Source organism: Eretmochelys imbricata, chromosome 1 (assembly GCF_965152235.1).
Source record: "Eretmochelys imbricata isolate rEreImb1 chromosome 1, rEreImb1.hap1, whole genome shotgun sequence".
NCBI classification, from domain to species: Eukaryota; Metazoa; Chordata; order Testudines; family Cheloniidae; genus Eretmochelys; species Eretmochelys imbricata.
The window spans coordinates 265,750,801-265,774,353 of NC_135572.1; the positions used below are offsets into that span (position 1 = coordinate 265,750,801).

At 49.7% G+C, this 23,553-nt stretch overlaps 1 protein-coding gene across 1 annotated transcript; it reads right to left on the reverse strand.

Annotated features, from left to right (window-relative positions):
• Window positions 1–4,865: 4,865 nt before the first annotated feature.
• SOX10 (SRY-box transcription factor 10) lies at window positions 4,866–14,359 on the reverse strand. The gene is made up of 3 exons (XM_077807584.1): window positions 13,950–14,359; window positions 6,081–6,346; window positions 4,866–5,581 (listed from the first exon to the last, which is right to left on the reverse strand). The coding sequence occupies exons 1-3, from the start codon at window positions 14,357–14,359 to the stop codon at window positions 4,866–4,868; spliced, it is 1,392 nt and encodes a 463-aa protein (XP_077663710.1).
• Between the last annotated feature and the right edge of the window lie 9,194 nt (window positions 14,360–23,553).

Here is a 23,553-nt window from a genome sequence, read left to right on the forward strand (position 1 = left end):
TTTTTAAGCAAATTGTGGGTTTTTTCCCCCCTTACACAGTTCAGTCTGCTGTGGCTGGCAGGAGATGGCCTCTTCCTCCTTTCCATCAATTTAGATCTGTAGTTATTCCTTCCCTCTGCCTCAGCCAGCCCTGGCCTCTCTCTTTAGAAGCACAGTGCCTGTTAACTTGCTCTTAGGCTCACTGAGTAGTGTGAGGTGCCTTTCCCTCAGTGCTTCTGCCTCAGAAGCCCTGTGCTTGTAAGCTAGTGTAAAGATTGAGGGGAGCAGCTGTTCCCCCTACTTAGTGGCCCCTCATTATATTAAACCTTTGCTCTATAAAAATGATCCTGCAGCTGCCTAGCTTCCAGAAACCCTCTGAAGCAATTCTGAGCCCTCTGCCCACACCCCTTTTTACAACAGCCAGGGGTTGGAGTGGAGGAGACACCTCCATTGCCTTCCAGTAGACAGCAGGGCCTTTGTGCCCTGGAGCAGGTTGCCGTGGAAACCCCCAATTTCCTCTCTGATCAGGGCTGGCTCTGGGGGCTTCTCAGGAGTATCGTAGAGCCGCTCTCATCAAATCCACCATTGTTTCTCCACTCCTGCCCCCCACTTCTTATCAATCACCAGGATCCCCTTTCAGTGGCAATGCCCCAGCAGGAAGCGCAGTTGCCGGCCTGAATCCCCACCAACTGGGAACCTGTTCAACAACTATAAGCGCAGTCTGTGCTTCTACTACATATACAGTCATCCCCTCACCCCATAAGTCTACCAATGTCTTAGCCATTGCCCTACTGTATGTATATGTGCCTTCCCCACCCCCACCCCTACAATAGTTAGAGAACCATTAACAGTTTGAGTATTTTTAAACAGTCTGACTGAAGTGGTGAAGAAGTGGTGAAGTTGTCCTTTAAGACAGCAACAGTCACGTTAACCTCCACTGCTGACGTGGTCCAAGAGAGGAGCACAAATAGGGGCCCACTCCTCTGCCACTAAGAGAAGCTGTTTCTCCATGGTAAAGTCCTTACGGGCCTAAAGACTGCTGCTGCCTCTAGATTTTGCCCCGAAGCCTTTGTGTGTGTGTTAGGACTTCAGCTCTTGGGGCAAAAAAGCCAACAGGAGGGTAGAACAGCTAGTGCCTTTCATCAGGGCTGATTGCATTCTTAAAAATTGCTCTTGGGTTTAAAAAGAACAAAACCACCACCAATCTTTGGTTGTGCATGCTGCCCTCTGCTGTCGGTTCATACCTGAATCACAGGAGCTGTTTTGCCCTTGGATAACGTTTCGGTGCCTGTGCTCTTAGAGATGGTTAACATTTGTAAAATATATACCCCCCTACACACTGTGCGTGCCCACCCACTTTCCCTAAGGGTTTATATCCAACTGCCTGAAGAATTGTTATACAGCCCTACAACCTCTGTACGTTACTCATATAATCACATAACAAATCATGTAGGCACCAATTAATCTCCCTCTTGTGTGTAGGGATATGAAACATAAATAAGGGGATGGCATCTGAGGCAAGTTTAAAAGAGCTGAATAGGTCATTGGCCAAATGAGGTAAAGGGGGGACATATACCCAGCTGCATCGAGGGATAGGGTGTAAACTCCCAGGAAGCCAAGTATTTGCTGTCCATGCCATCCTTGCCAAGAAAAGGTTAATCCACAGAGCGATGGCCTTCAGCCCTCTTCCCCCACCCCTCCATGGAATCCTTTAATCACGTTGGCGCGGTGAAATTTCAGTCATGAACGGTGTCTTTGTGCAATCGTTTTGGCGTCCGCAATGGAGCGCAAGGGTCGTTTTCTCGGCCCTTTTTTTTTTAAATGGCTTCTTTGTTTCATACCCGCCTTCTCCCCCCACCCCACCCTGCAGCATTGCATCTGTATCAGATACGATTAAAGGGATAGCAAAGGACTCTGGGCCAGCTCCTGCTTGGCTGCAAGGGGAGTGTTTAACCCCTTTGTTCCCAGTCCAGAGGCTAAGGGTGGGGTTGTTCTGGATCCTGTATCAGCTGGGGGTAGTGGCCTGGACGATACTAGGCCCCCCCTCCCACTAGATGCTGATCAAGTGAGAACCCCACCTTCTTTCTTAAACTGGAGAGATATGGGAGGACATTTGTATCATGTGAGTAGGAATTTTCTTTTCCCACTCCTCACCTACCCTTCACCCCCTGTGCTTAGCCCCCTTTTTCCCCACACAGTCAGTCCCTTCCCCCAAGCTGTCAAGCAATGTCATCAGTCGATCGTCCTGCAGACCCTTCCCCCAGTCAGTGGTTTATAGTGAGATCTCCCCGTTCTCCTCCCTTTTAAAGGCTTTGCCCACTGCTCTGGTTCCCTTTCATTTCCCCGCACCGAACGGACTAGTCTATGTGTTTAGGTCTGAGTCGTTCCACTGATGGTGCTTGTGTGCTGCACATCTCTGGGGCACCTGAACTGAGTGAGCTCTTCCTAAGACTCCCATTGACTTCAATGGGTTTTTGGGTCTGGTCTGTAGTTCCTAGAACACATACATGTCCTGCTCACCCACTGTGCACTTTGCATACACAAACACAGTAAACCAGTCACATGCCTCTGCTTAGGAAACCTTGGATCTTCCTAGCTCTTGTGTCCCTTTCCTAGCTGTGCATCCTCTGGTTCTATCTCACTAACACTGCCCTGGGGAGATTTTGTTCTGAAGTGGGGCGGGGTCTATTGTGTTCTGCTCATGGAGGGAAGTAGGCTGGTGTTCATGTGTGCAGGATCCACGTAGGAGGGCAGTAGGCCCTGCTTAGTGGGTGCCAGATGTAATTTGGAGGTCAGAAGCTATTGAGAGTATTCAGGAATGTGTGTGGGGAAAGAGGGCTTCTGGAAGGAAAGTATCATGATCTAGTGCTTGTAGCTGAGACTCGAGATTAGAAGAGAAACAAGAGGCTTCTAGTCCAGGCAACACTATTAACTCACTGTCAATATCCTTTCAGTGTTGGGCCTGGAAGAAATGTGTACACGCACACAGGGTTTGTGCCATATAAAGGCACCCCTTCCCTCTTACTGGGGAGGAAGGATAAAATGTGGCTGAAAGGGGAAAAATGTTAAAATAGAAAAAAATGGACACACACAAATGAAACCTTTAAGTTTATTATTCCATACATTTAATGCAGAGTTAATGGTGCTAGGACAGCATATTCTGGGGACAGGGAGAGGGGCTTGGTGGGTGGGAAAGGTATAATGGAATAAATAAGGGGAGGGGACAGCAATGGGTTACATGCATACAGGGGAGCAAACGTACTACATGCTCTTTTCAAACATGACAGGAGTCAGCCAAAGCTAAGGGTGGAGAGAAAGGTGTATAAAGGTCATCCTCAGCAGTCTCAGTCGGAGGAGAAAAATGGTAGTGAAGATCACAAGTTGTGCTTGGTCAATCTGTCCCATCTTCCCAGACCTACATATCAGCTGGGGGTTCCATCATGTGTTTTGGTGGCCAATGGGAGGGCATCATCTTCTCCCACCTTGAGTTCTGACGTCCTTCATGTCAGCATGCTCTCTGGCACTGTGAAGCCATGCTAGTCCTGAAGATGTGGGATGGGCAAGCAGACCACCCAAGAGAGCTAGTGGGGGGATGAAGATGAAGACAAGAAGGAGGGGAACCAGTCTGACCACTGAGGATGGTTGCTTCCAGTTTGAAACCCAAAAGGGAAGGCGAGTTCATTTTCCTTTTACGTGGACTAATTGTCTTTATGCTTATCCAACAGTGAGTGCTTTCCCCCCATTTGGTGCCACAACACTATCTTCCCATTCTTTATGAGGGTAGGCCTGAGGTGTTGGCAAACTGGAACAAGCAATGAACAGGCAGGAGGGGATGCATTCTTTAGTTCAGCTCTGCTTGGGGGCCCAACCTTGCAGGTTTAAGGTGATTATTTTAGCAGACTGTGTTTGGGCAAATGGGATTCACGCTGATGCTTCTGGTTGCCACAATATCTTCAGCTACTCTTCCCTCACATCCCATGCACGCACACACACACACGCCAGAAGGACAAACACTGCCTTGGCAGAGTATCTTTTGGAATATTAGAGGGTGAATGGAAGGATTTAGAAGGGACCAGGAAATGTTTGAAACAAACTAGCCATACAAAATAATCGTAAGAAAGGAGGATTCCATCCCTGTTGCCTTTACAGTCCAAGAGGCCACACATACCCACCCTCCTGCCCCCACATGTATGTTGTGACACAAATAAGGCTAGAACCAGCTATATGGTTCCCGAGTCCAGTACAGTACAGTAAAGAGAGGGTGGGTTGAGGGGAGGATACGATACGGCTGTGGAAGTCAATAGGAAAGCAACCATAGGTTGGTCTTCCAACAGGGATCAAGAGTCATGCTTGTGTGAATTTTAGATAGGAACATTGCAGAGCACTGATCACAAAGAAGTTGACTTTACTGCCCTACCTCTCCTCCCACAACATGTCCACCAGGGTGCTCAGCCAGCTGCTCTTCACCCACAACAGGTGACAAAGAGTTGGCCATTGTGGCCTATCCGAAACACTTGCTAAATCACTGAAGCAGTTGGGGGGGCAGTTAAGGATGGGGGGTATCTCTTATCTTACAGTCCAGGATGTGCACAACGAAACCCACCATGACCAGTCACTCCATGCCTAGAATCATCCTCATCTAGAAGGCCAAAAGGGTTTTGCAAGCCAATCAGGTTGGCATACATTGAATTGGGAGGGGGAAAGGGGTAAAACCTTCCTCTAGGCGGTGAGCCAGCGATAACCGGGGTCAAGATAGGCATATCTGGATACTCAGTGGGTTCTGATGGCTGGATTACACTGAATGACCTCGGAGTTCGGAGGCCCTTCTGCCTGTGCTGATTCTTCGGAGCCTTTCTGTTGCTGCTTTGGTCACTGTTCCCCTTTTCCTATGGTCTGGAGAGAGTTGTATACACGGGCTGTTCCCAATGTGTGGGGCTGTGGGACTGTGGCACAGAGGGTGCAGGGTCAGAGATGGCAGTGTATAGGGGACGTTGCGAGGGTCCCATGTATGAGAAGGCAGAGTAGAGGCCAGAGGCTTGGCTGGAGTGGCTATAGTAGGGTCCCGAGGGCTGGTGGTCTGGGTAGTCAAACTGGGGCCTGGAGATGGAGGGGAAAGCCGAGCCATAGTGGGGCAGGCTCAGGGACGTGTATGCTATCTGGGAAGTGGAGGGCTGGTCAGTGTAATGGCCTCCAGGGGCAGAACCCTCTGTTTTCACCTGTGCCTTGGAGTCCACCACCGATGACGTGCCAGCAGACAAGGAGACTCCATGCTGCTTGGAGATCCAGGCAGAGTGTCCACTGGCTGCAGCCAGGGCACTCCCGAGGCCGTAGCCAGCGGCCGCTGCTGCCGCATAGCCCCCAACATGGCCCGGATGGCCAGCGTGTCCATTGGGTGGCAGGTACTGGTCGAATTCATTGACGTCGAAGGTCTCCATGTTGGACATCACTTCATGGCTGATCTCCCCTATATCCACGTTGCCAAAGTCAATGTGAGGCTTTCCCCCTTCCCCAAGAGAGCGCCCTTCCCGTTTGGAGTCAGCTTTGCCTGCCTGGAGTTCTGTCTTTGGAGTTGTTGGAGGAGTGGGGGGTCCATGGCTCTGACCTGTGAAGTGAAAACCATTTGGGGGGAAAGAGAAAGAAAATGTGATACCAGTTCACAATATAGCCCTGGTACAGCCTGACAGGCAATAAAATAGCTCAGCCAGCTACATGCAACAGCTCTGCTCCTCGTACTGTGCAGACCTGATACTGCCAGGCCTCCCTGGGAACCTCACTGTAGAGGGACAAGAAGGGAGGAGGTGGCTAGCCATAACCACAATGGCAACTGTGCACATGAACACTGTGGGAGATGACTTCCCACCTATCCAAAGGGATGGAAACACCTGTGGAGTGCAGGCGTCCCCAATGCTGGTGACAGCACCGAGCATATAGGAGTCATACTCAACTACTGGGTCCCACCATGGGGAGAGGATCCAGCTCACAAGGTAGTGCCCCAAGACTTTTAGAGAGCCATCGATTCTCCAGATGGCTTGGGGGACTCTCCTTGGGAGGAGGATGAGCTGGTAGTAAACTGCTGGTGTAGCTGCAGACATGGGACTGACCTGAGGAGTGCTCGGGGTGCCCGTCAGACATGGGGGATCCTTCCCCAGGATGTCTGTGATCCAAGTGGGCATTCTTATAGTGGGCCTGGATAGCTGCAGCCCCGCCAGCTTCTCCCTCGGCTTGGCCCTCACCCTCGCCCTGGGAGGCCTTGCCATTTTTCCGCCGTCGCGGCTGGTACTTGTAATCGGGGTGGTCCTTCTTGTGCTGCATCCTAAGTCGCTCTGCCTCTTCGATGAAGGGCCGCTTGTCGCTTTCATTCAATAACCTACAGAGACCAGAGAAAGAGGAAGAGATAGGAACAGGGGTGTCAAAATCCTACTGTAAAGCATCATGGGCACTAGAGATCCACCCCATTTCAGATACTGCCAAGCATCATAGAGACAGTAGAGAAGTATTTAAATAGAGTCCCTTTTTTTATTGTTGTTAATGAGTAAACCCTGACACTGTGATCAATGCTGTTCAGACCCAGAGGAAGACATGGTCACTCCCCCAAGTGGATTACAATCTATAACCCATATAAATTCACTTCCTCCCATTCCATGCTTGTACTTGCCTTAGGGGACAAAGTAATCATACTGTGATGACTGAAATCAGTGCAGGGCTTTATAGTTACCAGACAAGCTGGACTAAAAGAACTTGCTACAAACGTGAAAAATGTGACTATTGCTTGAATTATGGAAGGGTGGCAAATCTTCGTTACCCATAATGCTCTTTGTCATGTATCTCTGTCTTTCTCAGATCAACTTGTCTTGGTCACCTTAGCTTCAGAGTTTCTGTGTCCTGTTCTAACCTTCCATCCTTGCCATTTTGTAGGTTTTGTTCTATCAGCTTGAGTGTGAGCGATCACTTAGCACAGAATGGCTATTGCATTTGCCAGCACAGTGGCTGTGCTGCTGGGATCTGCCCCTTAAATCCTGGAATCCCCTAAGAGTGAGTTACAGAAGATGCTGGAGGAAAAACACACGTGCTTTGCTTCTACTTCGAGGGTTCTTGATGACACAGCTACCATTTGTAATCCCAGATGTGGTTGATGTGGTTCCTGTGCTAAGGATCTGAGAGTTGCAGGTGCTGAGCCACACCAGGATCAGACATGTAAATCAGGATCAGTTTGTAAATCATCTAGATACTATGGTGCTGGACACTGTAACAATAGATTAACTTTGATCATTGGGTGAAAGGCTCTATGGAAATGTAAAATCATTCCCCATATACCTGTCAGATCTAGGGCTGCTCCAGTCAAGACAGGATCACCTAGGAAATTTTGTAACAGAACCACTTTGGATGATGTAAGAAGAGATGAAACCCATTTGATCAGTCATTTTCTCTTAATTTTGAAAATGTTTGATTTAATTTTTCATTTCTTTTTCCTACTTTTCACGTGGCCTCCAGAGCATTCTGGTTTCAGCCAGAAAGAATCCAGAACACTGAAAAGGGGAAAGGCTGTTCTTATGGGTATTGCAACCCAGCCAAAACTCTGAGGCCGCAGAAATCTCAAAAGCAAAAACTTGTTCCTTTATAAGATTTCCAGCCCTGATTTTTCCAGCCCAAAGAGAGTTGGACAAAGCTTTGGGGATATTCAGCCAAATGTTGGAGAGGATTCTCTGAACCCCTCCTGAAGCTTTAGAGGCTCTGCTTTTGCTAATTCCACTGATTAGATTTAACCCTTTGCAGAGCAGAGGATTAAAAAGCATGAATCTGTCTTAGACAATTTAGGAGGAGCAGCAGATGGGGTTTGAGAGGCCTGTTGGTAAAAAAGATTAGGAAAATCTATAGGATCGCAAGCAGGTACTGACCAGCATCAAAGCACCTCCATTTTTCTCCTTCTGTTCCTCCAGCCAATAGCCAGAGGGTGTGATCTGCTTTGGAACCTCTTAAGGTGCTGACCTGGGTTCACACCAGGCAGCCCTGAGAAGGTCATGGCCGCACATTGCATTCCACCACTGCCTTAATCCAGGAGATTAAACAACTGAGCCACCATGAGTCCAACACCAGCTTTCCTGTCTCCCTCCCACTGCCATACACCATGCTCACACGTCCCGAAGAGCTCTAATCCCCCACCCTGAATTGCTCCACACACAGCCTTCCATCACATCTAAAGGGACATGCATATCCTCAAGCTCCTCAGCACTCCTAGCCCCTCCTGTTGTACAGCAAACAAGACACCGAGACTGGGAATGAAACCCACATCTTCCACATGAGCTCAACCTCTCAGCCCCTACTGGTTCCAAGGAGTTCCAGTATCCTTCACCTTTATTTGTGGGTGGTACCAAGCATATAGGGTTACTGAAGCAGAACTGGCAAAGGAAACCCACAGTGGAGAGAGAAGCTGAGACCTCTATATTCGTCTCACTGATGACCTAAATTACAATGACCTTGGGAACTCTAGGAGATGAACCTGGGTCCACTGAGTTTGCACGCCCTCCCCATCTTCCTGCCAGCATCCTGTAACCCTACAGACAGCAGGATTGCACAAAGTCCATTCCCCCCATCTTTGTCTTCTCTCTCCCAGTCTCTCTGCTCCCTCCTCCCTCCCTGGGATCAGAGCTCAAATCGGCTTTAACAAAGTGAAACCGGTGTGAGCAGGCAGAGGCCAGGAGATTTGGGGGATTTAGATTTCACTTATTTCCTGCTCCTGCACCCCCGGTCTACAATGCAGTGGAATCTTGCAGGGACACAGAAGGGAATGGATCACATAGCACATGGGAGTAAGTGGGTCTGAATTGAACCCTCTCCCTGCCGTGGGGAATGCTCAGCACAGAACCCATTGGACACCCCTGTTTTGGTGGGAACGGAGCGATAAAAACTCTGTCTCCCTCTTTTGTTCTCTCCTTCACCACCATATCTCCGCTCACTTGGGGCGTTGTGCTGAATGGCGGGGGGAACCCAAGCCCAGCTTCTTGCATGTCAGGTGACTGGAACACCCTGATGCATGGCCCCTCCCCGTCACCCACTAGCGGCAGCTGCAGATGAGTCAGTGTGGCAGGAGGGTCTCAGTCTCACCAAGCTGATGCAGCGCACGCAGGCACGGGTGAGGGAAGGATTGAACAGGAGGTTAAAACATCGCAGGGAGGGGGAGATCTCACACACACAGCAGCCCTGATCTTCCAGGCATGGCTCGGCTCTCTGGACCCACTGCCTAGCTAAAGCGGGGTGTGGTTAGAGAAAGGTTCTGCTGCTGTCCAGATAAAAGATCCCTTCACCCAATAGCCAGCACTTTGCTGCTCCTTTCTACCCATGTCTCATCTGTTTCCGGCCCTGGAGATGGTTCTGGCATTTGGGCTAGTGTTCGTGCTGACCTTTTCAACAGTCGTTAGGTCCCACTCCATTTGAGAACTGTTCCCTGCCCTGTAAGGAGCAGGAAGTGCCCCACCCAGGTGAGGAAAGCAGCCAAGGGGAGCCTTTGGGAAGGACATGTGAGGAAGTCCCCCTTCCCCCTGCATCCTCAGGTAATCATGCATCCTCGGGTTAGGGGGTCAGTCCAGCCTGCAGTGCTGACCAGGATACTGCTGGAGAGGGGAATAACTTCTCTCAGCACTCCCACCAATGGGAGGCCCAGAACAATAAGTGGGTGTCTAAAGCCAGCTGTACCCATAAGAGAGCCATCAACCCACCCTCAGTATCACTCACACACACACATGCCAGTTATGCTGGGGAGGTTAATAGAAGCTCATGGCCTTGCTGAGGCATGAACACCCACTGCCCCAGGCTGGGCCATCACCTTGCCAATTGTCTCAAAGTGTTTGCAAATTAAATTGGGCACTAGGGTCACATCTGAGAATGGAAATCTTCATTTGGGGCCCAAGGGGACTCTGCAGCGAGGTTAACACCCCTTCTGCCACTGTGTATCTTAGTCCTGATGTCTATCCCTTTCCCAGTGTGTTCCTAGGACTTGCACACAAGCTGTGCTGATGCACCTCTCTCCTGGCCTGCACCACACCCTGCTATTCTAGTCCTGCCCCTGTCCAGCTCAGCCAGTGCACCTCAGGCCTGACCTGGAGCAGTGTCCATTCCATCATTCTGTTGATCAGTGATTTCCTCCCTGCCTCGCCCTGCAGTCGGGAGCCTGGCTGGAATCTGGGCCCACAGGTAGTGCTCCACTGCCATTAGCATCCTGTTTGCCTTTGCCCGGCCAGCAGCTGCAAAGTCTACATTCTCCCACGCTGCAACACAGTCCTGGCAGTTTGTCTTTGTTATTCCCCAAAGGATGAGGATCCTGATTCTAACCCTCTCATAAGCAGAATGAGTCGGTATAGGTGTGTGGGGTCAGCCTCGACACCCAGCACAACCTCCCAAAGGAACGTTTGTCTACATAACACTGATGCAATTTGGCACAGCCATCTGCCTCCGTGGCTCCCTCTGTCTCCCTGTTTGCCTCCCTCCATCTCCTGCAGAATGGCCCGTTTCTTATCCCACAGATCCCAAGCGCTTTACACAGCACTTGGTTTGAGCTCAGCAGCACAGTGGCTGCATGAGCAAACGTGGCAGCCATCCTCCGTTCAGCGATCACTCAAACAGAGCTAGCCGAGGGGCTAGATTCCATTTTGTAGAGAGGATCATGTTGGTTGGGACCCTGAGGTTTCTCAATCTATTGGACTCTTTCCAAGAAGACACACAGGATTTTTAACTATCCCGTAGGCAGCATCACCTTCTCCACTGACCAGATATGGGCAGAAACAAGCTCAGTTTAATGTTGCTTTCAACTGATCTCTCTCTTCCCCTACTCACTTATAGTGGATTTCTCTCTGCCTTAGGTATTTCTAATGCACCCATTACAACAGCATCTAAGCACTGATAAAAAATGAGATCCACCTACATGGAAGTATATCTAGATGGCCCAAATTTTCAAAAGTGACTGAAGTGATATTGGGTGCCCAATTAGGCACCTTACAGGATTCTGATTTTCAGACAATTAGGTCCCTCTTCAGGCATCTCAAGTTAGGCACCCAAAATTGCTAGCCAATTTTGAAAGTCTGGATCATGCTGCATAGTGTGGAGTTCAGAGTGGGAGGAGACTGGCATCAGAAGATTATCTGGAGGACTGTGGGAGATCATAGGGGCTATGATAGTGTAGTAAATTTCCTATGGGTCAATCACATTTTGGGTGACTTCCCCTGGCTTTTGTGGTTTCATTTTATTTTCCCACACCTAACAATGCCAACAAAGGCAGTGCAGACCCCATACATGCACGCCCCCAACTTGCTGTGCCGCATTGCCCAACACAGACTGGTAAGAATATCTCCGAAGGCAGCAGGCTCCCTGCCAGTCCATTAGCAAAGACAACACAAATAACAGACGTGGGGAGAAGGAGGGAGACTTTTCCCTTTTAAAAAAAGCAAAAGTCCAAGGCCCTGACCTTGAAAGCTGCTCTGCACGACAGACCCTTATGCCCACGCAGAACCCCATTGACTTCAGCGGGCTGCATGTGGGCTCTGCAGTCTGCCTGCAGGATCAGGAACACTACAGCTCTCAATAGTGTTAGGACAGTGTCTAAGGTCTATCACGGCAGCACTGCAGGGGAACAGTCACCTACAATGCTGTCGCATATCTGGACAGTAGAGCGCTCTGGTCTCTTAGGCCTGTTACTGGAGTATTTAAGGGCTCATATACTGCTGTCTTGTATCTTGAGGCCAGAACTTTAATGTAGCGCTTAAGGAGGTCATTGCTACGAAATCCTGCAGAATCTTTGGAATGGTACAGTAGCATTTTTTTAAATAATATTTTTAAAAATTAAAATGGGGAGTCTTTCTCCAATAGAATAAAATGTTGGGGTGGAAGTGGGAAGAGAAATCAGGAAGAAATCAAAAGGAATGGTTAGGAGCAAAGCATACAGGAGCTAATTGTTAGTAAAGGACAAACAATTGAAAGTGTAAGGAAAGAAGCAAATGGACAGCATAACGCAACTGCTTTACAAAGTGGGAGAGAGGAAATAAGAGCAATGATAAATGCTCAGTACAGTCACTTTGCTATCAGAAAGGAGACAACAGGGGTGAGTTAGTGCAATGTGAACTAACTGGGATCATCATTCTGCATGGTATCCAGAGGCGAGCACAAGGTTGGAGTAATCATTGGAAAGGCAGAGGGAGAGGGGAATGGGAAGGGTTAAAAAACACCCAGGCATGGGAATCATATTTGAGGCCTACCACAATTCCCTGCTTTAACTCTCCAAGAAAATCATTTTGTTTGAGTTCCATGAAGGGCAGAGGGGTTTGGATAAATTTATTGATGTGATCAACACCCAGGGGCTCAGTTCTCCCACACAGGTAGAGTTGACTGAAGTCAGCGGGAGAATCGAGCCACAGGTGGCAATGGGATGGTCATGAGGGTGGGGTTTGCTTCTGTTTTGGAAAAGTGTCTGGTCTCCCTGCTGCAGTTTTCAGGAGACATCTCCTGCCCCACCCAGCACTGGGCAGTCAAGGGCAGTGCCAGGGAAGGGAAGGGTATGAAAGGGGGCCTGTTTCTATCTCTGTGGACTTCCGGGGCCATTCATGTGAAGCTGATGGTTTTGATTTGTGGCAGGAGGCCCAAGGCAGGGAAGTGATGGTGGCGGGACGGGGTGTATCTCGGACAATCCCAGGACGGGGGGAGGCGTTTATAATCATTTGCTGGAGATATTCATTGAAACCATCAGGCAGAAAAGTGGAACCGCTGGCCTTGTGTCACATGGGTGTTACGTGGTCCCTCCACCCTCATCTCTTAGCAGAACCCATCAGTCCCAATTGGGGTGACTTCATGTAGGGACCCTGGGGGCAGGGAGGATGGGGAAAGGACCCAAAATTAAAAGGGCTTTTACAAACTGAGGGGGGTAGTGCAGGTCCGAGGGATGAGCATGTATCTGCGTTGGGAAGAAGGAAATGTGTACGTGTGTATGCATAGTGGGAGTGGGAAGCCTGTGTCAGCCTGTACCAACTCGCTACAGGAATGGCCGCTGACTTGCTGTTATTACTTATTTATTACACGCCACAGGCCTGCAAACAGAGGCAGAGGTGCAGGCCCTGCAGTCTGAGGAGACACAAACAATGCTGTTCAGCCATAAAAAGCTGTGAATGGCAAGGCAGGATGGCATACTGGGTGCATCGGTTGGAGTCTTTTTCTAACAGCCCCCTCTCTCCACCATCCCTCACTGTCCTCTTGTTTTCACCGCTTTATGCTGGGATAACCCACTCCCACCCCCCTCTTATGCAGTACCTGTGCTGCCAATTTTAAATTGACATCTCCTTGAGCGGGATCTAGAACCAGCAGCTAGCTGGGTCTGTGGCTGGCCATCAGAGAACACATTCTTTGGGCGGGATATGTGATTGGGTTTCACTGCCCGGCTACCTGCTCTCTCTCCTTTGTCCCAGACAGGAGTCCAACCCACTAGGTGGAGCTCTGGGGGTTAGGGCCATCTAGCCCGTGATCTCCCAGACCTGGTTCAAACAGGAGATCATGAGTGTAATGAGTTTGGTGGGGGTCAGCCTAGTTAACCTTTGTGGGCCTTGATTTGCCAAACAAACACATACAAACAGAGAGATTGTGCAACTGAGCCTTGGGAGAGGACCAGGACTGTAGTGGCATGGGGTGCTACAGGCCAGGAATGAGGTACGCTGGCACAGCTGCTGGGGAAGAGGTGGCTAGAGTGGAATAGCCAGGTGAGGGCTGCAGGTCAAGACTGGCAGAGCTTTGCAGAGGAAGCTCCCTTTATAGCTGATGCTAATAAGCATTGCTGGTTCCTCACTTTCCTGTGCTTTTCCCTTACCCCTGTGATCTTCCCCCTTGATGAGGAACTCCCTTTAATAGATGCCCCTTTAATCTCATTCTGTTCCCAGCCTTTAGCTTGACATGCAGCCTCTCCATGATTCCATTTGCCCTCACCCTTATGCCCTCCTTACCTCCAGAGCTTCCCGAGGGTCTTACTGAGCTCTGCATTGTGGAGGTGAGGGTACTGGTCAGCCAATTTCCTGCGGGCAGCTTGTGCCCACACCATGAAGGCGTTCATGGGCCGCTTGACATGGGGTTTGCTTTTGTTGCTCCCATTGACCCGCACAGGCATGGGCACCAGGGTCCAATCGTAGCCACTCAGCACCTGGCTCACTGCCTCCCGGATGCACACGGGGAACTTATCGTCGTCCGTCTCTGAGTCTTGCTGTTCCTTCTTGACCTTCCCCATCTCGCCGCTCCCGGAGCTGGTGAGGTGAGAGGTGGTATCTGATGCCATGGAAGGTCCTGGTGAGAGGCAGTGATGGTCTTCGGAACCCACCGGGCTCATTTCCACCTCTGAAAGGTCTTGGTCATCTGTCATTATGTCTCTTGTTCTTGCTCTTTCTTCCTTCTCAATATCCCGTCTTCCCACTGGGGAAAAAAAAAAAAAAGAGGAAGGAAAGAAAAAACAAACACCAAAACTAAAAAGACTTGAACCTCTCCCAGAAACTGACCATGAAACAGGAGCCACTTGATAAAAGTGAAGCAAAGGAGCTGCCATGCGTGCAGCTTTCGGGACCCACAAAACCCATGATCTAGTGGGGGAGGGGATCCTGATTAATTGGAAGCTCCCGATCTGTGCTCTATTCTGGAGTTTAAGTTGGGCATGTGGAGGGGTCTGCTGCTGGCTAAGCACATTGGTGACATGAGTAGAAAAGGAGAGATCACAAGAAGAAATGGACCCCATTCTCTAAGAATAACCTTACTCAGGGCCCTCCCCAAAATTTGGCCCTTGGGAATGACACTTTCTCTTTAAAACCTGCTTTGAATGTCTGACCAAGAACATAGATGGGGGGAAATGAGTGGCTTCAGTATTAATAAATCAGAATGAAAAGATCTCCAGGTTGCATGAGAAAGTTTAGCAAGAGTCGCTGAGTAGAGGCAAATCCTGAGCGCACCCCTGAGTTGCCAGGCAGGGAATCTGATGCAGACTGGGAGAATGTGTTTGTGAGCGGAAATGCTAACACTTTGTATATATGCATATATTTCTTTTTAAGCCTCTGTGGCAAAGCCACGTCTTTAACTTGCCCGTTTCACGCATCCCCCCGTCTCTCTCTCTGCGGTCACCTCCAAAAGTCTCTGCCACCACACACCAGTTCCCCCACCTTATTAAAGAAATGCTCAAAAAATAAAGCCCCCCCCCCCCAAAATGGTTAGAAAAATGTGTCTCCCTTGGTTTAGTTGCAAAAGGAGCCAATATGGAGCAGGGGTTGTTATCCCCCTAGTGAGGGAGGCACGGACTTTTCCTGAAGAAGAGACTGAAAAAGTAATAGAAGGTAGAAAAAGAGCGAGTGAACGAGCGTATGAGTGAGTTCAGGTAGGAAAACTTACGTTGGCTGGTCTGCCTGGCAAATCCTGAGAGGGCTGTAATTTGTATCCCAATAGCCCCTCTGTTCTCCTCTCAGTGCCCTGGCAGCGGACGGGAGCCCTGCGTGGAGGAGACTCTCAGACGAGTGCCATTCCTAGAGGGAGGCTTGGTTTTTACTAATCCCCTGGCTGGATGTCTCTCTGACTGGCTTGCTGCTAAGCACCGGGGGAGGGAAGGGCAGAAGGTGGAGCTAAGCACTCCTTATAGCTGGAATACATTGATTTGATGCAGGCAGGGAGGGGACCCTGACAACCCCCCTAAACTCCACCTCAGCCACATGCACGCTCCTCGCTTTCTCGAGTGCAGGCTTCTTTGGGAAAGCTGTAGTCAACTTTTATTTTATTCTTTTTTCCCTCCTCTTGGGGATTTAAAATAGGGCGTTGTTCATGCCATTGGGCATAGGTAGTGAGGGGTCTGCATTGTTATCCAAGTGGACTGCATTTAAGTCCCTGGCCTGGTCTCTCTTGGCCTTGGCCAGCAGGGTTTGTTCTAGGGGCCAGGCCTGGTGACCTAGGAGTTAGCATGGAGAGGTGGGTTCTAGTCACAGCTGCTTGCTGTCCATGGACCAGCAGGACCTGAGCGCACTGCAGAGGGTGGGCCTGGTGTCATGGGGGGTAGTGCTATCCTATAAAGGAGACCCAGATTCAATGACCACTCCTGGTCTTTCCCTCTCTAGGGCTAGTGGGGGCTGGGACTAGTCCAGGGGTTTCCTGGGGATGGTGTGTACTGGATACATTACAGGGGTTGGGGGATTAATACTTTGTGGTCATGCAGAAGACATGGGCTTGATTCCTTCTCCTGGGCTTTCATGCCCCCAAGGTGGGACTGACACAGCACACGCATGCCAGTGGGGTGTCAGGAGTGTTTTGGGTCTCACCCATGCTGCTGAAAACCCAGTAATGTATCCATTCAGGAGTCCCCCTGCAAAGTTGCCTAAACCAGGAACCAGCTTTCCCATATCCTCCAATGGTACCAACCAGACCAGTACAGAATTCTTGGAATGGAGTCCGAAGTGGAGTGTCAGCTTGAACACATTTCCATGCCGGGCCAGGAATCAGAGAGTGAAGAAAGGATGAGTTATGGTGAGACACAGAGAAATAATTCCATGAAAGGAGTTCTAAGGACATTATGAACCCCTGGAGCAGAGCTTGACTCACTAGAAGGCCCAGTGATGGAATGACAGAGTAAATAATGGCAGGGGCCACCCAGAGACAGAGGGAAATAATGCCACTGACAGGCGGTGAGCAATTGAGCTACAGTTCCCAGAATGAACCTGGAATTGACAACTAGGATTGTGTTATCTGATTGACAGAGTATGACCATTTTCCCTCCACAATTCTCAATGGTTTCTTTTTCCTCATGCATCTCAGTGTGGTGAGGGCTGGAGCCACAGCATGGCACCAAGGACAGCTGCATTAGAGCCCAAAGGAGAAGACTGTGTTGGAACCTTAATGAAGCCAGGTTAGGGGATGACGGGGTTGGGACTCCCTTATGCTGATGGCAAGCACAGGATCACTGGCACCAATTACTTGGCATGTGTGTAGTATTCAGATGTGCCAAAGGCGTTTATAATCTGGGGAGGGCTTGGCACCAAATAACCCCCCACCAGGGGGCTGACTTTAACCCTTCCTCCTTCCTCCAGCACTGTCTGTCTGTCCATGTGACAAAAGACCAAAGCAAGAGTCTGGTGGTTCTCTCCTATCCAAGAAACACAAGGACTCATGGCACCTTCCCTAGTACTGTCCCGTCTTCCCTGGGACAGTGAGGTGTGTAAGCCCCACCCTCTTTCTTTCTCTTTCTCACACACACTTCCCAATGGAGATCTCAGGGGAGAAATCTCAGGCCCTGATTCCTAGATTAAAATGGTGCAGATGCTGGTGAGGTGAGTCCCAGTTGTTATCACACAGGTGTGTTCCCCTATTGGGAAGAAACCCTACATGTGTATTCCCAGCAGAGATTCTCGTGGGTTGTGGGGAGAGCTCCCACTGATCTTATGAGGGTTGTTTGGCATTTTTAGCCTCTCTCCATTGGGATTTTCATGACCTGCTAAAACTGCCCCCCTAAAGGGAAAAGAACTGGAGCAGGTAACCTCTTTCCAAGAGCCATAATAATAGGCGCATGCTAGATGCAGTGTCGCTGTATCCCACAGACTTTGCTGAACTGAGCATGTCTTCTTTAGTCCGTGAGGTTCATCATTAGGCTAACAAGAGCCTGTGTGAGGGATACAGGAATCTCCATGGAGAAGAGGAACAGCCTGAGGGAGGGGGAAGGGGTCGTCTCCTGGTCCCACTGGGAGGTAGCCACAGCTGAGAAACACTGGCCTGATTGTTCCCCTGTCTGCGGCTAATACCAACCTGGGATGGGGGAAGGGCAAAGCAGGATACAATAAGATGGGGCATTTGTTTCCCATCCCTCCAGGTGCAGGTTCCTGCTGACCTCAGGAGACAGAGAGAATGGGGAAGGGATGTTTTTTCCCAGGAGTGGGATTACAAGGTCCTGGTGGCCAAGTGGTAGGGAATAAGGCATCCGAGGGTTGAAGCGCCTGCTCTAAGAGAACCCCACTTAAATCTGGGGGGGGGGGGGGGGAAGGTGGGACTGGAGATCCCACCTCTTCAATGCTTATGTGTCCCCAGGGATTTGAGGGTGGAGAGCGTACTCTGACCTTTCCTAGTGTTGGGACAAAGAGACAAAACCAGAATGAAGCAGTTCTTTTAAAGCATGAAATTGTGGACCATCACTTTGTTTGTTTGTTTGTTTATGTTGCAGTAGCACATAGGGGCCCCTGTCACAGACCAGAACTCCAGTATGCCAGGTGCTGTACAAACACATGACAAAAGGACAGTTACTGCCCCCTTATGTTGCGGTAACACCTAGGGGCCTCAGTCAAGGATCAGTGCACAATTACACTAGTCACTGTACAAACACATCCCCAAAAGCTGGTCCCTGCCCAAGGAGAGTTTACCATCTAGGTAGTTTCTGCTGAAATGTCGTGTCAATGGCACCTCCTATTAAACTGGGAAAGGAATTTTTCTTCTTTCTTCCTCTCTCCCTTCCCCTTCTTTTTCTCTTTCTTTGCCCCATCTCTCTTGGTCCATCCTTCTTTTTCTTTACTTCTGTGTCTTGATTTCCCCTCTCTTCTTTTTCCTTCTGCTCTTGTGATTGGTTTCCAGTTCCCGCTGTGTTCCTCAAAGGCTGGAGGGCAGCACAGGTTTTGCAGCCTAATTTCCTGTCCTGGTAACTTTTCCTATTGTACCAAGGCAGCATGGTGGGAAGTAGCCAAGGGGATTTTCCCTCGGTCACTGTGGCTGATGCTGTGGCACGATTTCTCCAGTGGAGACGAGAGGACGCAGAGTGAGAGAAGAACAGCGACCGTCTCTCTGCGAGGAGTTGTGGGTGACACTTTTCTATCTACAGATGAAAGTTGTTGCCTCTCTGAGGAGGTCTGGAAGGGTATGTCTAGACTGCAGCTGCAAGGTGTGATTTCCAGCAGGAGCAGAGATACTCACTCTAACTCTGATCGAGCTAGCATGCTATAGTGTGAGCAGCGGGATGGGCTGTCAGCCCTGACTATGATCCCATCCAAGACCATACGTAGCGGCTAACCCCTCCGACCGTTTACATTGCCACGGTGACACTTCTATTTTTAGCACTCTAGCTTGATCAAAGCTAGCACGGGTTTCTATTCAAGCTGGAAATGACACCTTTGAGCTCCCGTGTACACCTACTCTATGGCTGAGAAGCCGCCCACCACATCCAATGTATTTCAGCACTCATCTTCTTTCTAAGGATAAGGGTCCCCTGGGTTCTGCACTGGGTACCTATGGTACTCAGGCAACAATCTCTTTAAGGCTTCCATCCCTTTTTCCCAGTTAAATTACATTTTTTTCATTATCTCTGTAAAGCTACGATCTCCGGGTCCCAACTTCTGGTTTTAGACTAGGAAGGATAGTCCAATGGTTAGGCCACTAGCCTGGGACTCAGGGGACCCTGCTGTGCCACACACTTCCTGTGTAACCTTGGATAAATCACTTAGTCTCTCTGTGCCTCAGTTTCCCATCTGCAAAATGAGGATAATAGCACTTCCCTGCCTCACAGAGGTGTTGTGAGGATGAATACTTTAAGACTGTGAGGCCCTCAAGTACTACAGTAATAGGGGCCATATAAGTACCTTAGATAGATCCCAACTGAGAGGGTTTCCAAATCCTCCCATATAATGACACATAAAGCCAGTGGTTCCTCTGCTTAATCCTTTAAGTCTGAGGTCCCCCAGAGCCAGTACTTGGCACCCATCCAGTTATACCTCTTTAATAATATCTCAACACACACACACACATCCCATTGTGACGCTTAGGTTGAATAAATGGATGCTGTTTGTTTGGGGGCTCCTCTTGATAACCTCCAGTAGGGTGCAGCTGTGACAACATGACAACTCCAGGACTTAAACCTGTGACAGTCAATGACACCCTCACTCTGTGATCTGGGCTGGTTGTGTGTTTCATGCTTCTTACTGTTACATACAATTCTCTAAATAATATAGGACTGGCCTGTCTAGGGGACCTTCAACCACTATATGTCCCATCGCTGCACTTAGGATTGTTAGGGTAGGAATTACTGGCTGACCTGCAGTACAATCTCAAAGAGGGAGACTGGCAGGTAGGCAAATGTCCATCAAGAGCCCATGGCTTTGAACTGCTCTCCCATGGGCTATGACTCTGTCTATTATTTTAAAGTGCTCCCCCGTTCCTCTTTTTTTCATCCTGCCAAGCTCTCCATGCAGGAGGAGGCTCCACGGGTGAATTGCATAGCACTCCAAGCTCTTATTACCTTCCATTCCCACTGCAAGGGAGTAAGGTTAGGCACCAATGTGGGATCGGGCTTTTAGCCAAGCATTAAGGGTCGAGACAGGAAGAATAGGTGAGCCACTGGCAAGCCAGCAGGAAGGGTGAACGTTCCCAGGAGCAATCTGAAGGCAGGATCCAGGCTCAGTGTAACTGTGAGGAGTTACAGTGCAGTAATACATCAGTGAGATACCAAGAGGCCAATTCATCTCTGGGACAACTCCATGGAAGTCACTAGGGACGAATTTGGCCCAAAGAGTCTATATGGTGTGTGACTGGGAAGGGAAGGTCAAGAGTTCCATTGGGGTGTGACTCAGGAAGGACGAAGAGTCTGTCTGAAGGAGGGGATGGGAAGAGAGAGTCTCCTTGCAGAAAGGAGGTGAGGGGAAGAAGAGCAACAAGTCTGGGGATGCCCTCTGTTTTGAAGAAAGCTTTGGGTGCCCCAGGGCCGCACTTATTCTTAACCGACCTCTAATTCGAGCTCCAGAGCGAGCTTGTGCGTGTGATCACATACGCACCACAAATACCTGAGCTGCTTCACCCCAGCAGCAATCTGGGTAAAACAGACAGTGGCTGCTTTTGTGCCATGTCCCTTCTCGGGGGCACAGGACTGGTATTGTCCTGGGACCGCATGGGAAAATGGGAGGGGCTCACAATGAAATCTTTCCATACAGTAAAACAGCGTCAGAGTGGGGGGAACAGACACTGGAAAACACAGACACACAACAGCCAAACAATAACGCCAGTGTGCCGAGGGAAAGGGAGACCCATGAATTGGAAGTTTGATAAGGGTTCTCTCTCTCTCTCTCAACAACCCCTTCAGTTTCCCTCTACACCCCCCTCCCTCCCTTGCCTGCTTTCTTGTTTGGGCCTTTAACAGTGCGCTGTCTTTGTTTGAGATACAGGTGAATGACAATCATGTGATTAACACACACACACATAAAAAGCTTTTTAAAAGCGTCCAGCTTGCCTCAGACCCGAACAGGAGAGAGGAGACAGGGCTAGCCGGAGCAGAGAGAGCAACAGCCGGACTGCAGGGCAGGGCAGTGCTCTTTTGCTGGGAACCAACTCCTCTTTGAAATGGCCAGACCCGGTCCTGCAGCCGTCGTTTGGTGCGTTCCCTCTGGGATTGAGGACACATGCTGCTTTTATGCGAAAGAGGTGGGGAAGCAGGAAGAAGAGTTGGAGAATGTAGGGTGGGGTGGGTTATTATCTTGCTGGGTCCCTCTCTCGTTATTTTTGTTCTCCTTCCCCCACGCTACCCTCCCCCACGTCCCATTGGCAGGGGCAGTGGATTGGCATGGATTTCGGCTGGCTACCTCTCTCTCTCCAGTGATATCAGGAAGCCTCGATGGAGCTAAAATGAGGGACCTTCCCAGTGCCGTATTGGGGGGGATAGCAGAGACAGCTGAAGGTTTGTCCTTTCCTTATGTTGCTAATCTGGTTGAGGGGGACCTGGGGAAACAAAGGTGGTAAGGGCTCCCCCCCGTTGCCTCTCAGGGGACAGCAGTGCCTCCCTCCTGTTTCCCCCTTTGCCTATCCAAGCTTCAGTAATACTCATGACCTGCCCCAGATGCCACCGAACACATCGGCTCTGCCTTCACAGGTGTGCGATGTGCCGCCTTCTGACATGACAGAAGCAGGTGTGGAGAATTCCACCTCTTCCACGGTGCCAGGTGTATGGGGGGAAGGGGAATCATTCTCACTGGAAAGAGGGGAGAGTAGAGGGGATATAAGTCCAGTAATCATGGGTGGGAGGAGGATTGAGAGGTGGATTCCTTCTGTCTTGTGCCCCACTGGGGAGAGAGCAAGGGTTGGATGGCTGGAGGGAAGATCCTAGACAGAGAGGACGTCAGACATACCCTGGATATCCCATTGCCTCAGACAGAAACAGAGCATCCAATATACATAGTGAGAAGTGAGAACTGTTTCTCCCTTCCGGTGTGAAGATGTCACAGGGCAGTGCCGTGATATCACACCACATCATTATGGAAATGGCTGTGAAGTCAACTACACTGCTCTGTGACATCACTGGAGGAAAAGGAGGCCAGAGAGAGGAGTATAGAAAGAGAGCCAGAAAGGTTTCAGTGACACACAAATAGCTGCATAATCATGAAGGCAGTCAAAGGGGAATGCCAGGAAGGAACCCAACAGATTAGCAGGGTCTCAGTAAAATATGCTCTTTGTTTAAAGCTGGTCTGAGAGTGACACTCAGAGAGAGGGAGGGAGAGGGGAGGAAAAGAGTCTCTTCTTTATTATTCTTGTAAAATGACACTGTCAAATCTATGGATCTGATTCTGCTCTCACACCAATTTGACACCAGTGTAACGCTATTGACTTCAGTGAAGTTACTCTCGATTTACACCCAGGTGAGATCAGAATCAGGCCCTATCCATTTATAGAGCCCATCACCACAGTATCTAAAAACAGCCTCTTGCCACTGCCCCACCACCATCTTCTTCCGGATCCCTCCCTGAGCAACGGCCACAACCCCTCAGAACATTCACACACTGGTTCTGATTTTCAAAAGTCCTTCCCAATCACAGCAGAATTTATAGCATCCCCATGTTTATGTTGGTCTCCAGGATGATGCAAACATTGCCGTGTTGTGAGGTGACTCTTCTGTTCCAATGGACAGTTCCAGAGTGGTAGCCAGCCTGGAGTCTGATCAACCACAGTTTGTGACAGAATCAAAGATATTTTTTACCTGACATTGGGGTCCCTGCAGATGCAAGGCAGCTGTAAAAGTGACAGACAAATTCTGGTTTGTTTCATTCCAAATAATTTTTGGCAGAACCCACTGGTGCCAGTCCCAGAGCTTCTCAAAGGCACCATTCAGTTCTCCCTCAGCCACTGGCCAAGCGTCAGTAGTCTCAGAGGATTCACCACAGGAGAGTCACCCAAGCAGGCAACAGTAGAGGGGAAAAAACAAAATCCTTGACCTGGCCACAACCACTCACTCTATAACAATTTCTGGTTGTTGGCTCCATGTGGCTGAACTGCAGCTGTCTGTGGCATTCCCTCAAGGGAATTGCAGTAACTGTTGTCATGGGGAATCAGGGGCAAACTAAAGGCATCTTAGGCATGGAGGTTGTTTACCATGCAATGGGTTAGTTATTTCCTTCTATTAGAAACAGCCCCCTTCGTGCAGCAGGCCCAGTGGCTGAGGGAGAACCAGATTGCATTCCCCATTTGAGTCTCTCACTTTCTGAAGCACCTCAGGGTCTGGGAGGTCAGTGGTTCCTGGGCCCAGTTAGCAGTTTGCACTGCCCCACTGATCAATCAGGTTCAGGCCCCAGTTCCATTCTC